At 42.9% G+C, this 12,014-nt stretch overlaps 2 protein-coding genes across 2 annotated transcripts in view; one reads left to right on the top strand and one right to left on the bottom strand.

Moving 5' to 3' along the window:
* Fam107b (family with sequence similarity 107 member B) overlaps positions 1-7,243 on the bottom strand; it is a 79,056-nt gene extending 71,813 nt beyond the window's left edge. The window contains exon 1 of the mRNA XM_013362378.4: positions 7,086-7,243. The gene's annotated coding sequence lies outside the window, so the exon portion shown is untranslated. The remainder of the gene's footprint in view (positions 1-7,085) is intronic.
* On the top strand, positions 6,498-9,741 carry LOC120887283 (uncharacterized). The gene is made up of 4 exons (XM_078024689.1): positions 6,498-6,856; positions 7,070-7,565; positions 8,138-8,209; positions 9,611-9,741. The coding sequence occupies exons 1-3, from the start codon at positions 6,498-6,500 to the stop codon at positions 8,180-8,182; spliced, it is 900 nt and encodes a 299-aa protein (XP_077880815.1). The 3' UTR covers positions 8,183-8,209; positions 9,611-9,741.
* Positions 9,742-12,014: the final 2,273 nt, after the last annotated feature.

Raw genomic sequence — 12,014 nt, 5'->3', positions numbered from 1 at the left:
CAGGTCAAATTCTGTTTATTACCTCTATGATACCTCCCATTTCATAAGGTCAGAATAACCAAATGAACCCACTATACGAGGAGCTTACAGCACAACACAGCTTGCTCTCTGCAGGGTTCTGGGCTCTGCCTACTCTCACCTTCTCCTGAAGGGGTGGCCCACATGTCATGAGAACCCCAGAATGTTCTCTTAACCAATAATTTACAGTTACAGGCACTTTTACAGGTATAAAGGAAACATGGTTTCATCTCACTCTCAAGACAATGCTGAGAGGTAGGGAAATTAAAGAAGAAGGTGGAAGACAGAAATAAATGACTTGCTCAAAAATCATATTAATTTATGTTGAGCTTAGGTCTTAGGATTCTGTAAATCTCTTTCCAACACATTATACTAATATGTGAGTGGAAGAAGAATGGATGGTTAGATAGGTAGAAGGAAGGAAGGAAAAGGAGAAAGGAAGAGAGAAAGAAAGAGGGAAAGGGATTCAAGAGAGGGGAGAGAGGGAGGAAGGAAAAAGAATCTTGGCCACAGGCTTACCTAATTCCAATAACATCAAATTATAAAGGAAAGAACATTAAGTCCCTTCCACATACACATTACCAAAATATTCATAACTTCCTCAAGTACATGGGAATTTTAATATATCTACATTTAACATCCATAAACAACTTCTGATTATTTATGTTGCAGGACTTAATAATATAACTGTAGTTTTTTGTGAACTCATTAGCATCCATTAGGCCCAGATGCCTTAAAACACAAGTTTTTACTTTAACTCTCAGAGGTATGCACTGAACTTCCACATTACTATCAATACCACAGTGCCACAGGCCTCCCTCCTATACTTCTTAAGTGGACACTTTAGGAAGCATGCCAAAGTATAGAAAACAACATGAATTTCTAATGTTAAAACCAGGTTATCTTTAAAACTCTCCTGAAGACATGAAGAGAAACGAGGGCCAGGTGATAATGAACAGAGTCCCTCACCCTCCCTAAATGTTCCTATGCCAGCAACTTATTTTTTTTTTTTTTTTTTTTTTGGTACTGAGGATTGAACTCACGGCTCTTAACCACTGAACCACATCCCCAGTCCTTTTTTTTTTTTTTTTTTTTTTGTATTTTGTTTAGAGACAGGATATCACTAAATTGCTTAGGGCCTCACTAAGTTGTTGAGGTTGGCTTTGAACTTTCCATACTCCTGCATCATCCTCCTGAGCCACTGGTATTACAGGAGTGCACCCAACCATATGCCAGCATCTTGACATTGCTGCCAGGTGCTTTACTAAAAATTGGAGTCAAAAGGCTGTGAGCAAAATGTCTACTCAAGTCCCTATCCCATCTTCTAACTGGGCTGTGGGGTTTTCTAGTACTGCATGGTGGAAGGCCTTTACATATTTTGGAGATTACTAGGTATATGGCTTATTTTATTAGGTATATGGCTTGGAAATACTTTCTCACTTGTAGGCCACATTTTCCTTTGCTGACTGTCTCCTTTGCTGTGCAGAGGGTTTGGAATTTGAGGCAGTCCACTTGTTCATTTTTGTTTGCTGCCAATGTATTATATCCATGAAAGCAGTGTTAAAACTCAAGGTTATGAAGGTTCACCAATGTCATGAAGGTTCCCCCTATGTTTCTTTCTAGGAGTTTTGTGGGAACACCTAAAGATTCACCAACAAATGAATAGATAAAGAGAATGTGGCACAATGTTCAGTGCAATACTAGTCAGCCTTAAAAGTGCAGGAAGTGCTTCCACATGCAGCAACACAGATGAACCTTGAAGGCACTATGCTAAATGAAATAAGCCAAGCATGGAAGGTAAATGCTGCATGATTCCATTTATAAGAAGTATCTAAACAGTTAAATTCATAAAATTAAGGAATAAACTGGTGGTTGTGTGGGGCAAGGGATTGAATGGGGTGATAAGGGAGATGTGGAGTTATCAACAATGGGCATAAAGTTTCAGTCAAGCAGGATGAATAAGCTCTGGACATCTACTGTTCAACACTGAACCTGCAATCAACAATGCACACTTCTAAAAATATTATAAGTTGACTAAGAGGGTAGGTCTTATGTCACATGTTTTTACCATAATAAAACTTTAAAAAGTAAATTTCTAAAAGAGGGGTACTGACACAACAGCAAAAACACCATCACTTACCAAGTCTCAGGGACCACAAATTAGGTACTTCAAGACCTAACACTGTTCTCATTCAGCCATGGGAGGCAGGTACACCAAGTTCATCTTGCAAATGAGAAAAATCGAGGCTCACAGGGGTTATATTGCTTACTGGAGATCAGAAAATTGGGGAATATATTCTAATTCTGATGTGTGTGGCTTCAAGCTCCAAACCCTTCTCCTACACCACATTCAGATCCTTGTCCCATTCTACAATTCCACTCCAAAAGCCCAGGGCAACTGTAGAGCAGGGCTGTTGCCTATAGATGGTCCTGTATAACTTACATTAGTGCTGTCAATAAGAGGAGGAGAAAATGAGGAGAAAAAAAAAATCCTCCACTGCCCCTGTGCCTGATACCACTATAACAGGACAGCTGGTCTGAAACTGCATTTTTCCTACCTAGCTTCTGGACAAGATCTGACAACACGTACTTAACAAGGTTGCGGAGGCTCAGCAGTCTCCATCAAAAGCCCCCTGGTCTCATGACTGCGAAGCACTTATTTAGCAGTAGACCAGGAACAACACCCAGAAAGTCCTTCTCTGCCATGACCTACAACCCAAGCCTTTGCTGTGTGGAGAAAAGAATACTGTTACCAATCCATATGTCTCTCACAACCTCCCCACACAAGTGCACTAGCGCACGCGCGCGCGCGCGCACACACACACACACACACACACACACACACACACACTCTCTCTCCAGCCCCTGCTTACCAACTCCTGCACCTACTGCACTTTCCAAGAGTTCCCTTATTGTGAAATCAACAGCCCTTCCTGTTCTGGTAGCTCTTCCCATTTTCCTTCCTACAATTCACCCAAGCTTAAAAATAATTTTCAGCAAGTCTTCTCACCCTCTCCCCACAATCCCCAGCTCATTTTTCCATTTGTAACAGAGATGTTCCAATACCAACCCTCACTTCTGGCAATACCAGCTCAGATCACATGTCCCCACCACAATTGGCTTCCCATCACTATTGGCTCTGAGATTACCTTGAAAGAGGACAACAGAACAACACTGTGGAGTTTCCCGCCCTGCTCAATTCTACACTACAAAGTGTCCCAAATCTATAGCCAAATTCTACACAAAATCTAAGCAGTGCACTTAATCTATTCAGCTATGCCCCTACTGCTATACTCTCAGCTGATCAGAGTACAGACAAATCATCTTATATATCCCCATGTATACCCCAAATCCTCCTTTTACCTTAAATGGTCAGAAGCCCAATTTCCCATCCTTAGCTATGATTTACATCATTCTTTCTGACATGGCTTAATTTATAAAGTATTACTTTATATCCATAGCTCTTAGAACCATAATTGAATAATTTTTGTGTCATTGTGTACGATTCTTAAAATGTCATCCTCACCTGCCCTGCCACAGAACAAGGACCTTATCGGTTCTGTTAAACAGTAACAAATAAACAGTAAACAGTAAACCCAGTGTCTAGCATATAAGAGGCACTAAATAAACATCTGTTAAATGTAGAGGGAATGAAAAGCAAACCTCTCATCTATCAGCCTTAGAAACAGCCTTGATGGGCTTATCACAGTTCAATGGTAACCAAAGCCAGCTTGCCAAATAATTTTATTTCTTTTACTGACAGAGTTCTGAAATCAATAATCCTAGGTGGGTAAAAGCATGGATTCCTCTTCTGTACATTCCTTAAGTACTTAGGACAAAGTACTCACCTCAAGTGGATGAGACCCAGCACTTGTTGAACTAGAAAGGCAAAGGGTGACTATGGTTTACTTGAGAAGGAAAAGCAAAATCAGGCCAAGACAAGGAACTACACAAGGAATTGCAGTGATGTTATCATCAGTCATACCAAGATCACAAATGACTCTGGGATGCACAGATTCTCATTCCAGCGCAGCTCTCCTGGTAGAGCTAGCCTCAAAGTTGTTCAGTTTCTACTTTCTCTAAACTTAAAAGAAGGGTGATGACTCCCCAAGATAGGTGGGGACTTCTACAAACGCCTGAAATCTAGATCACTTCAGCAAACTCCCTGACCCATTTTTTCAAAACACTTGCACAAAGGATTCTGGAAAGAAAGGGCAGATGGGACACTAACAAAAATACTAAGTCTTATTAACTGGTCTTCCATGTGCCATCTTTCAGTTTGGACAGAAATAATCTATTCCTCATTCATCCTGAAGAATTAGTAAAAAAAAAATATTTTCCACCTTTACTTGTGTCATTTTAAACAATTAAGCATCAAAGAGATAAATGGATGAATGAATGACAGCATCCTACAGTTCAAGAACAAGATTTCATGGAGCACTTCTCTCAACCAAAAAACAAGTCTACTTTTAACCATCCCAGAAATGGAATTTGTCTCCTTCCTAGGAGGCTGGCCATCAGAAATAGCCACAGAAAATCCCTAATACTGGGATACTCCCACACTTTTCTCTCCTTTGAGGCAATAGAATTGAAGAGCAAACTCTGTCTGACCTCAAGGTCAGCTTGGCTGTGCTACTTTTATCACCCATGGTACCACAGGAGGATTGAAAAATAAGATTCTGAGCCAGGCATAGTGGTGCACACCTGTAATCCCAGTGGCTCAAGAGGCTAAGGCAGGAGGATATCTGGCTTGAGGCCACTCTCAGCAACTCAGGGAGGCTTTAAGCAAATGAGTGAGATCCAGTCTCAAAAAATAAAAAGGGCTGGGGTTGTGGCTCAGTGGTTAAGTGCCCTTGGGTTCAATCCCAGGAACCAAAAATAAATAATTTTTAAAAAATAAGATTCTAAGATGCTGGTGTTTCCTATTGAAGTCTCTTCTGACGTTATTATTCAAACTCTTAAAGGTATTCTGTTCACTATAGAAGACTGCATACCTCCCCCTTCCTTCACAGGACACTGCAACTAAGCACGCATACAGACTGAAAATATCCAAACTGCACATGAAGGAGCCCAAACAGTACTAACAGCAACAAAAAATGCACCTGTTAATTCAAAACCACAACTTCCTTCTTGTAAATTTTTCTCACTTCAAAAAGTATTGCATCAGCTTCATGATCAACCTACTTCTAAATGGTTGTCTCAAAGGCCTCTTTTCACTTTGCATATTAAATTATTCAAAGGTCCAAAAATTTTACAAGGGGAATATAAAAGTAGATAATGATAAAAGCACTGAGCAGCTGAATACAAGGTTGAATTACTTTTTTTGTTTTCCAGAGTACCCACACTCAAAACTACTCAATACTCAATGGGAAACCCTTATTTCACTTTTTCAATGCAAAATCTTTTAGAAGCAAGCATGTTTCCAGCTGTAAAATCACTGCTATTCCTGTTCTACAAAAAAAAAAAAGTTCATTTCCACCACATATTTATCACAAATCCCAGAACATGATTTTACTCTGTAAATACTTTTAAAGCTGATTTGTTTTTATTTAAAAATAGCTAATTCCAAACTATGCATGAAATCCAAAAAATATATAATCCATAAAACTTTCTTGTCGGCATATTCTTCCAAGTGAAGTGGATATTACACTGTTTTTCCTTTGTTTTCCCTCTACCTTCTGCATAGGTGGTTATTTACAAGGCTATTAAAATATACATTGCAAACCAATTTTGATTTAATCATGTGTGCAATATTTCAGAATTATGATTAAGTATCATATTTTAGAGTGATATAACTGGTAAAATTTAAGAATCAGTAGCAGTAGTGTAGTGTGTGCGCCTCTCTCTCTCTCTCTCTCTCTCTCTCTCATACTCTCATTCACTCACTTGCACAAACACCAGGACAACCCAACCATAAATCAAGCAAAGATGCATTCAGCCACAGGGTGTGTTTGGGTGGTATTCATATGAGTAATCTTTTCCCACAATTTTTCATTTTTTTAATAAACATACACAATTTCATAATTTAAAGTTCTAAACTTGAAACTACTAGCACTTTGAAATCACTAGACAAACACCCCAGACACTATTTCAACTTAAAGCAACTCGGACAGCTAATATGTCCAAAGTCATGAAGGGGTAGGAAAAAAAAAAAAACTGATGTATCTGTTAGCAAGGAATCTCGAGTTGCCCCCTTCTAATCAAGAAACTTCTCTCTGCTGTCACTGACTAAAATCTTTTCGCAGAAAGGTTGGATATGGCTATATCTGCACTTTATCCTCTGAAAATAATTTCTCCTCAAATTTCACAAGAGGTTGATACCATCCCTTACTGTATATTAAAACCTGACCATTCTCAACAGACCATCTCCTAGTGACCTAAACATGCCTAGGGGGAAATCACAGAACTCAAAACTGGAGTACTTTTTTAATGTGCAAACATCATCTGACATACTGGTTTCACTGGAGTAGCAGAGACAGATGAGTCAAATCAGAAAAGTTACTTGCAGACTAGAAACTGTCACCGCTACGTTTCAATCAGGGACAAACCCTGGCGACTCCGCCTTTGTCTGCCGGGCTGGGACTGGAGTCGGGCCGCTGACCCTGTCGGGCCGCCGGGGCAGCCAGGGCGAGCGGGAGCCAAGGACCGGGCATCTGCCCGCGAGCGGCGCGCCCGGAGCAGCGCAGCCCGCTTCAGACAGTCTAGTCTGCAGGGCCAAGGAGGTAACAATGAACCAAGCAGCCACTCGAGCTCCCCTTTCTCGCGTCGCCTCCGCCTCCCTAGCGCCCCTGGGCCAGGGCCGCCGCCCGCACCCACCGCGTGCCAGCCTCGACCCCCGGTACCTTCCCGGGAGCGGCACTGGGTGACTCGGGTTCCCGCACGCCCACTACCCTCCTGCGCACCAGAGACCCCCGCCCTACGCCGCACAAGGCTCCACCGGCCTCCTGCCAGGAGGGTCCCTCTGGCCAGGGGTCTGGGCAGGCCGCCGATGCGCCGCGTCCCTGTGGGCAGCCGGCCTCCACGAGACCCTCGTCTTTGTGTGAGAACTAAGTGCCGGGCCAACCTACCTCGGCGCGCACAAAGACGCGCGGCTCCCTCTCTGGCTCGCTGAGGGCGACCGCGGCAGCGCCCAGAGGCTTGGCTGCTCTGTGGCGGCCCGAGGTGGCGCGAGGGCGGCTCCGACGGCGGCTCCAACCGCGGATCCGACAGCCAGCCAGCTAGCGCGTCCGGCTCCGGGCGGCTCTCGCACCCTGCGGCCCCGCGCGTCCGAATTAAGTGGCGGGGCGGGCTGGGGGCGGGGCGAGACCATTGAGTCACCGCCAGGCCCCGCCCAAGAACGCCCTGGCCACACCCGCCACGCGCCCCGGCCACGCCCCCACTCCTGGCCCGAGTGGTCTGCGTGGACCCCAAGAGGAGTGCGACGGGTCTCAGATCCCATGCCGCGGGGAAATTCTGTTACTTTAGTTTGGTTGGTTTGGAGGACTCGCGAAAGAAGTGAGGCAATGTTTGAAGAAAAAGATCACGCGCCGCCAGATGAGAGAAAATTGGTAAGGTGACAGGCGCGCGTTCAGGGTTCCACAATAAGAAATTCTCTTTTTTCTCTTTCCCCACCCGCCCCCTTCATCTTTCTTTCTTCTTTTCTCCGTTTCTCTCTGGTCTCCCCTCTCCCTCTTCACTCGTCCCTCCCTCCTTTTCCCACTTTCTCTTTCTTGTTCCTTTTCTTATTCTCTCTCTCCCTCCCTCCTTTCTTCCCCTTGTTCTCTTTCTCTCACCATCTATTTCACACACACACTCTCATGAACGTGCGCGCGCGCACACACGAACTCAAGCTGGGTATTTGGCCGCCCACGTCTGGGCTCCATCTCCGCTAATACCCTGTGATGTTGGGAGAGACTGTCCCCATTGAAATCCTGTCAGTACTTATCAGAAGAAAACTCAAAAGGAATTAGGAAAAGGAAACAGATTTGTCGCAATTATACAAATTCATTTTGACAATAATTTGGAGATTGACTCATGTACTTCCCCCCCCCCTTAATAAAAGGGTAATTGGAGATTTAAATTTATGTGCAAGAGAATAAATGTTTATTTTGCCTTTCTCTCTGAATTTCATTTTCTTCAGGTCCCCTACAGCAAGTTGCTTCCCTGGCCAACCCAAAGGTTCTAAGATTACCATCTATCTGAATCACAGCAGGTACATAAGCAGGATCTGTATCAGAGTACAATAAGAACAGGGGTTTGATGCATTCTGGATCAAAAGGTTTTTAATTTTCATGGCAATGAATGACTAAGGGTTTATTCATTAGAAAACTTCTCTGACTAAATGAGCTTGGGTCATGATCACACAGAAAAGTCCTTCAATTAATGGATTTCAGTAAGCAAATTACTTAGGCTAAAGATATCTATCATTCACAATGCCACAGCCTCATAGCCTGGCCACCCTCAGACCCCAGAAGTCTGCTAAGGGGTAGAATCACCTGCAAAAGGATTTGCAGAGAGAAGCCCCTTCCCAGCCCAAGAAGCTGAGCTGTGAGAACTTCATTCAGAGTGTTTCCTACTATTTGATTCTTCCTTCCTCCCTGTCTTGTATTGTTTCTGTTCTAGACTGTAGCTCCACAAGCCATGAACCAGAACTTGGGATCCATTCTAGATTTTCTCTGCTTCCCCACATCAGTGTCAACTCTTAGTTCCTAACATTGTACATGATGTCTAGCTGTTCCCCTGTCTCAACCACCTGCACTACTGGGGTTACTTTATGCTATGTCACCACACTGGCAGGGCCTTCTAACCAGCCCTGTCTCCAATGTCACAAAGTATTTCCTCCCAACTGCTTCCTCAGCAAACTTTCTGAAACAAACTGCTCAGCTTCTTCTTGAGGAAGAAGGTGTCTCATTCCTACTCCATGATCAAGTCCAAGCTCTCCAGTGCAGTCTTCCAAAGTGCAACACACTTCTGTGACATCACTGCAACAAACTCTGTGTACTCTTCCTACATCCTGCAAACACCCAGACTGTGCAGTCACAGCACTTGCCAAATGGCCCTGCTCTGTGACTATGGAGCCTGGATGGAAAATGAGTAGGTCTGCTTGTATGCATTTCCACTTGCTTCTGCCCCTGCTCAGCATACCTCTACCCACCCCACCCCTACCTCCAACAGTCCTCCCCTCTTGGAGACTCGGGTACCTTTGAAAACCTTCCTATCCTGCTCAAACCAAATGGATCTTTTCTGCCCCTTCATACCAGCAAAGTATTGTAATTATTGCTCTGTATTGTAAATATGTACTCCCCTGAACATAGAGTTTGTGCTTGATATCTGTACATCCTCATGCCTAGCATAGCATTTCACATATGGATTAAATTGTGTACCCCCCATAATTTTTAGATTGTGTGACCACATTTGGACAATAGATCTGTAAGGAGTTACTTAAGATAAAGTAAGATCATAAAGATGGGGCCTTAATTAGGGGGACTGGTGACTCCTTAATTCAGTAGGACTAATAACCTTATAAGAAGAGGAATAAATGCTAGATCTCTTGATCTCTGTCTCTCTTTTTCTACACACACACACACACACACACACACACACATACACACAGGGAAGAGGAGGCTCACAGAAGTCATGTGAAGATACAGCAAAAAGACCTCACCAGAAACCAACCCTGCCAGCATATTGACCTTGGACTTCCAGCCTCTAGAACTGTGAGAAAATAAAATGTTTAAGCCACCAGTCTGTAGTATTCTGTTATGGCAACCCCATCCATCTAATAGAAAAAGCATGCTTTGAATTCTACCCTCAGTAAAGCACTATATTAGTCATCTTTTTAATCCTGTGACCAACATACCTGACATAAACAAAGGAAGAAAATTTTATTTTGGCTCACAGTTTCAGAGGTCTCAATCCATGGTTGGCTGACTCTCTTGCTTTGGACCTGTGATGAGGCAGAACATCATAGTGGAAGGATGCATGGCAAAGGAAAGCTGCCCAACTCATAATGGCATGGTGGGGGGCCAGGGACAAGATATAGTCCCTAAGGGCATGCCCCTAGTGACTCACTTCCTCTAACCATGCCCCTCTTGCCTACAGTTTCCATTTCTTCCCAGTAGTCCATTCAGATTATTAATCCATTAAATGATGAATTAATCCACCAATGAGGTTACAGACTTTATGATCCAATCACTTCCCAAAAGTTCCACCCCTGGACATCTCTGTATTGGGGCCATGTCTTTAACACATGAGTTTTGTGGGGGCATTCCATATCCAAACCATAACAAGCATTAACCTACCAGTGAGCTTGATTGTCCTCCCAAAGCAGCCTGGACAAACACCTGAGATACCAAGCCATGTGATAAGTGACCACACAGTGTTTCCCTGCCTTCTGAGAGAAAAGGAAACATGGTTTATTCTATAGTCTGAGAGAAAAATGCCCACAGACTCAAAGTCAACACTACCCGAACCCTAACTACCATAATTTTATTTAAAAAACAAATAAATGGAGAGGAAATGTTTACTTTGAATTTCTCAATTCAAATCTTTATTAAAATATAGCAGGCCAAATCCACCAATGTATTATGTCCACTGTTTGGGGCTGAATATTTTCCATCCCTAGGGAATCTTAGGGGAATTTTTATGGAGGATCCAATTTAATTTGGGAGCCTGGGAGCTTCTGTGAATACACCCTGGGAATAAGAACTTTAAGGCTATGTACTAAGTGGTTTTTTATCTCTACTCACCACAGTGCACAGAACAAAGTAGGTTTGTGACAGATGTTTGATGAATAAGACTTTTGATGAATAAGCATTTCAGGGCTCAGCTGGACTTTCCGAGGTGACTTCAGGTGATACCAGACTCTCAGTCTGAGTCCAATGCTCCATTGATTTCACATTCAGAATGTGGAAAGGACTCTGGATGGGTCAGGGAAACTAGTGGCCTAAGAACCTGCTGGACTATGTTAGGTTTTTGTTCCTAGACTGATGCAGTTAATCTAGAGGCATGGAGGGCCTCTAGGGTGTGACTTGCTTTCTCCAAGTGAAATACAAAAAAATACTCATCGGGATTGGTAGCTTAGTCACTTCGCCCATAGATTGTGTAATCTCAAATTACTGGAAAATGCATATAATTTTCTCTCTTAGAGCATTCATTCACAAGGTCATCCATATGCTAAGCTTTAACCTTGTCCTTTTGCTGTGACATCTGAATTTATTCTTAGAAAAATTGAAGAAGGCAGAAATGAACATTTGGGAACATAAAGTGGAGCAAAGCAAATCAATTTGAAATAAGGTATGTTCACTTCTATCTTCAACTTTGGTCATTTTCTCCATGCATAAATTTTGAAATTGTTAACTCTATCCCTAAGCATCATCTAGAGGAGCTCTAAAGAGATGAGGTGAGGTTAACAGTCTCCTGGAGGAGTGAAGTCCATTTTCATACATGCATCCTTTTGTCCCTTAAATTTTGCTCTATATGTTGGGCATCTGAATAAACAATAGCCCACTCAAAAAGACACACAATTTTCACTTTAAAATCATATTATGAAGCCTGTTCTTTAATATCATCTGTTTTCTATCACTGTATAACAAAACATCTCAAAACTTAGTTACTTAAAATCAAGAATAAATGATTTGCCCCCAGTACTGTGGATTGGCAGTGTAGATGGGGCTCAGCTGAGACATCTCTATTCTGCCCCTAAGTGACATCAGCTCAGTTTCTACCATGCATTTTTGCCACTTAGGAAGTTTGCCAGGGACTGGCTGGTCTGAGGTGGACTCAAAGTCAAGAAGCAGACTATCCTATGTTATGATGAAATGGACCCATCTTATCCATATGGGTATGGCTTGAGCATGACCTCCAAAAGTTCATGTGCTTGGAATACTGGGTCTTAGTGTGGCAGGAGGAGGTTATGAACTATTAAGAAGTGGAGCCTAACAGGAGAGCATTGTGGGCATATCCTCAGAAGGGATTCTCTCTGGCTTCATATTTCAAGAAGTCATCACTTCATCCCA

Source organism: Ictidomys tridecemlineatus, chromosome 10 (genome assembly GCF_052094955.1).
Source record: "Ictidomys tridecemlineatus isolate mIctTri1 chromosome 10, mIctTri1.hap1, whole genome shotgun sequence".
NCBI lineage: Eukaryota > Metazoa > Chordata > Mammalia > Rodentia > Sciuridae > Ictidomys > Ictidomys tridecemlineatus.
This window is presented reverse-complemented; position numbering and strand designations above follow the sequence as displayed.

Excerpts from the sequence above, each read along its gene's own strand:
- LOC120887283 (XM_078024689.1), top strand. The coding sequence starts at position 6,498 with ATGAGTCAAATCAGAAAAGTTACTTGCAGACTAGAAACTGTCACCGCT. Across the intron at positions 6,857-7,069 it reads CGTGCCAGCCTCGACCCCCG|TGCCGGGCCAACCTACCTCG; the intron begins GTACCTTCCCGG and ends GTGAGAACTAAG. Across the intron at positions 7,566-8,137 it reads CGCCAGATGAGAGAAAATTG|GTCCCCTACAGCAAGTTGCT; the intron begins GTAAGGTGACAG and ends CATTTTCTTCAG.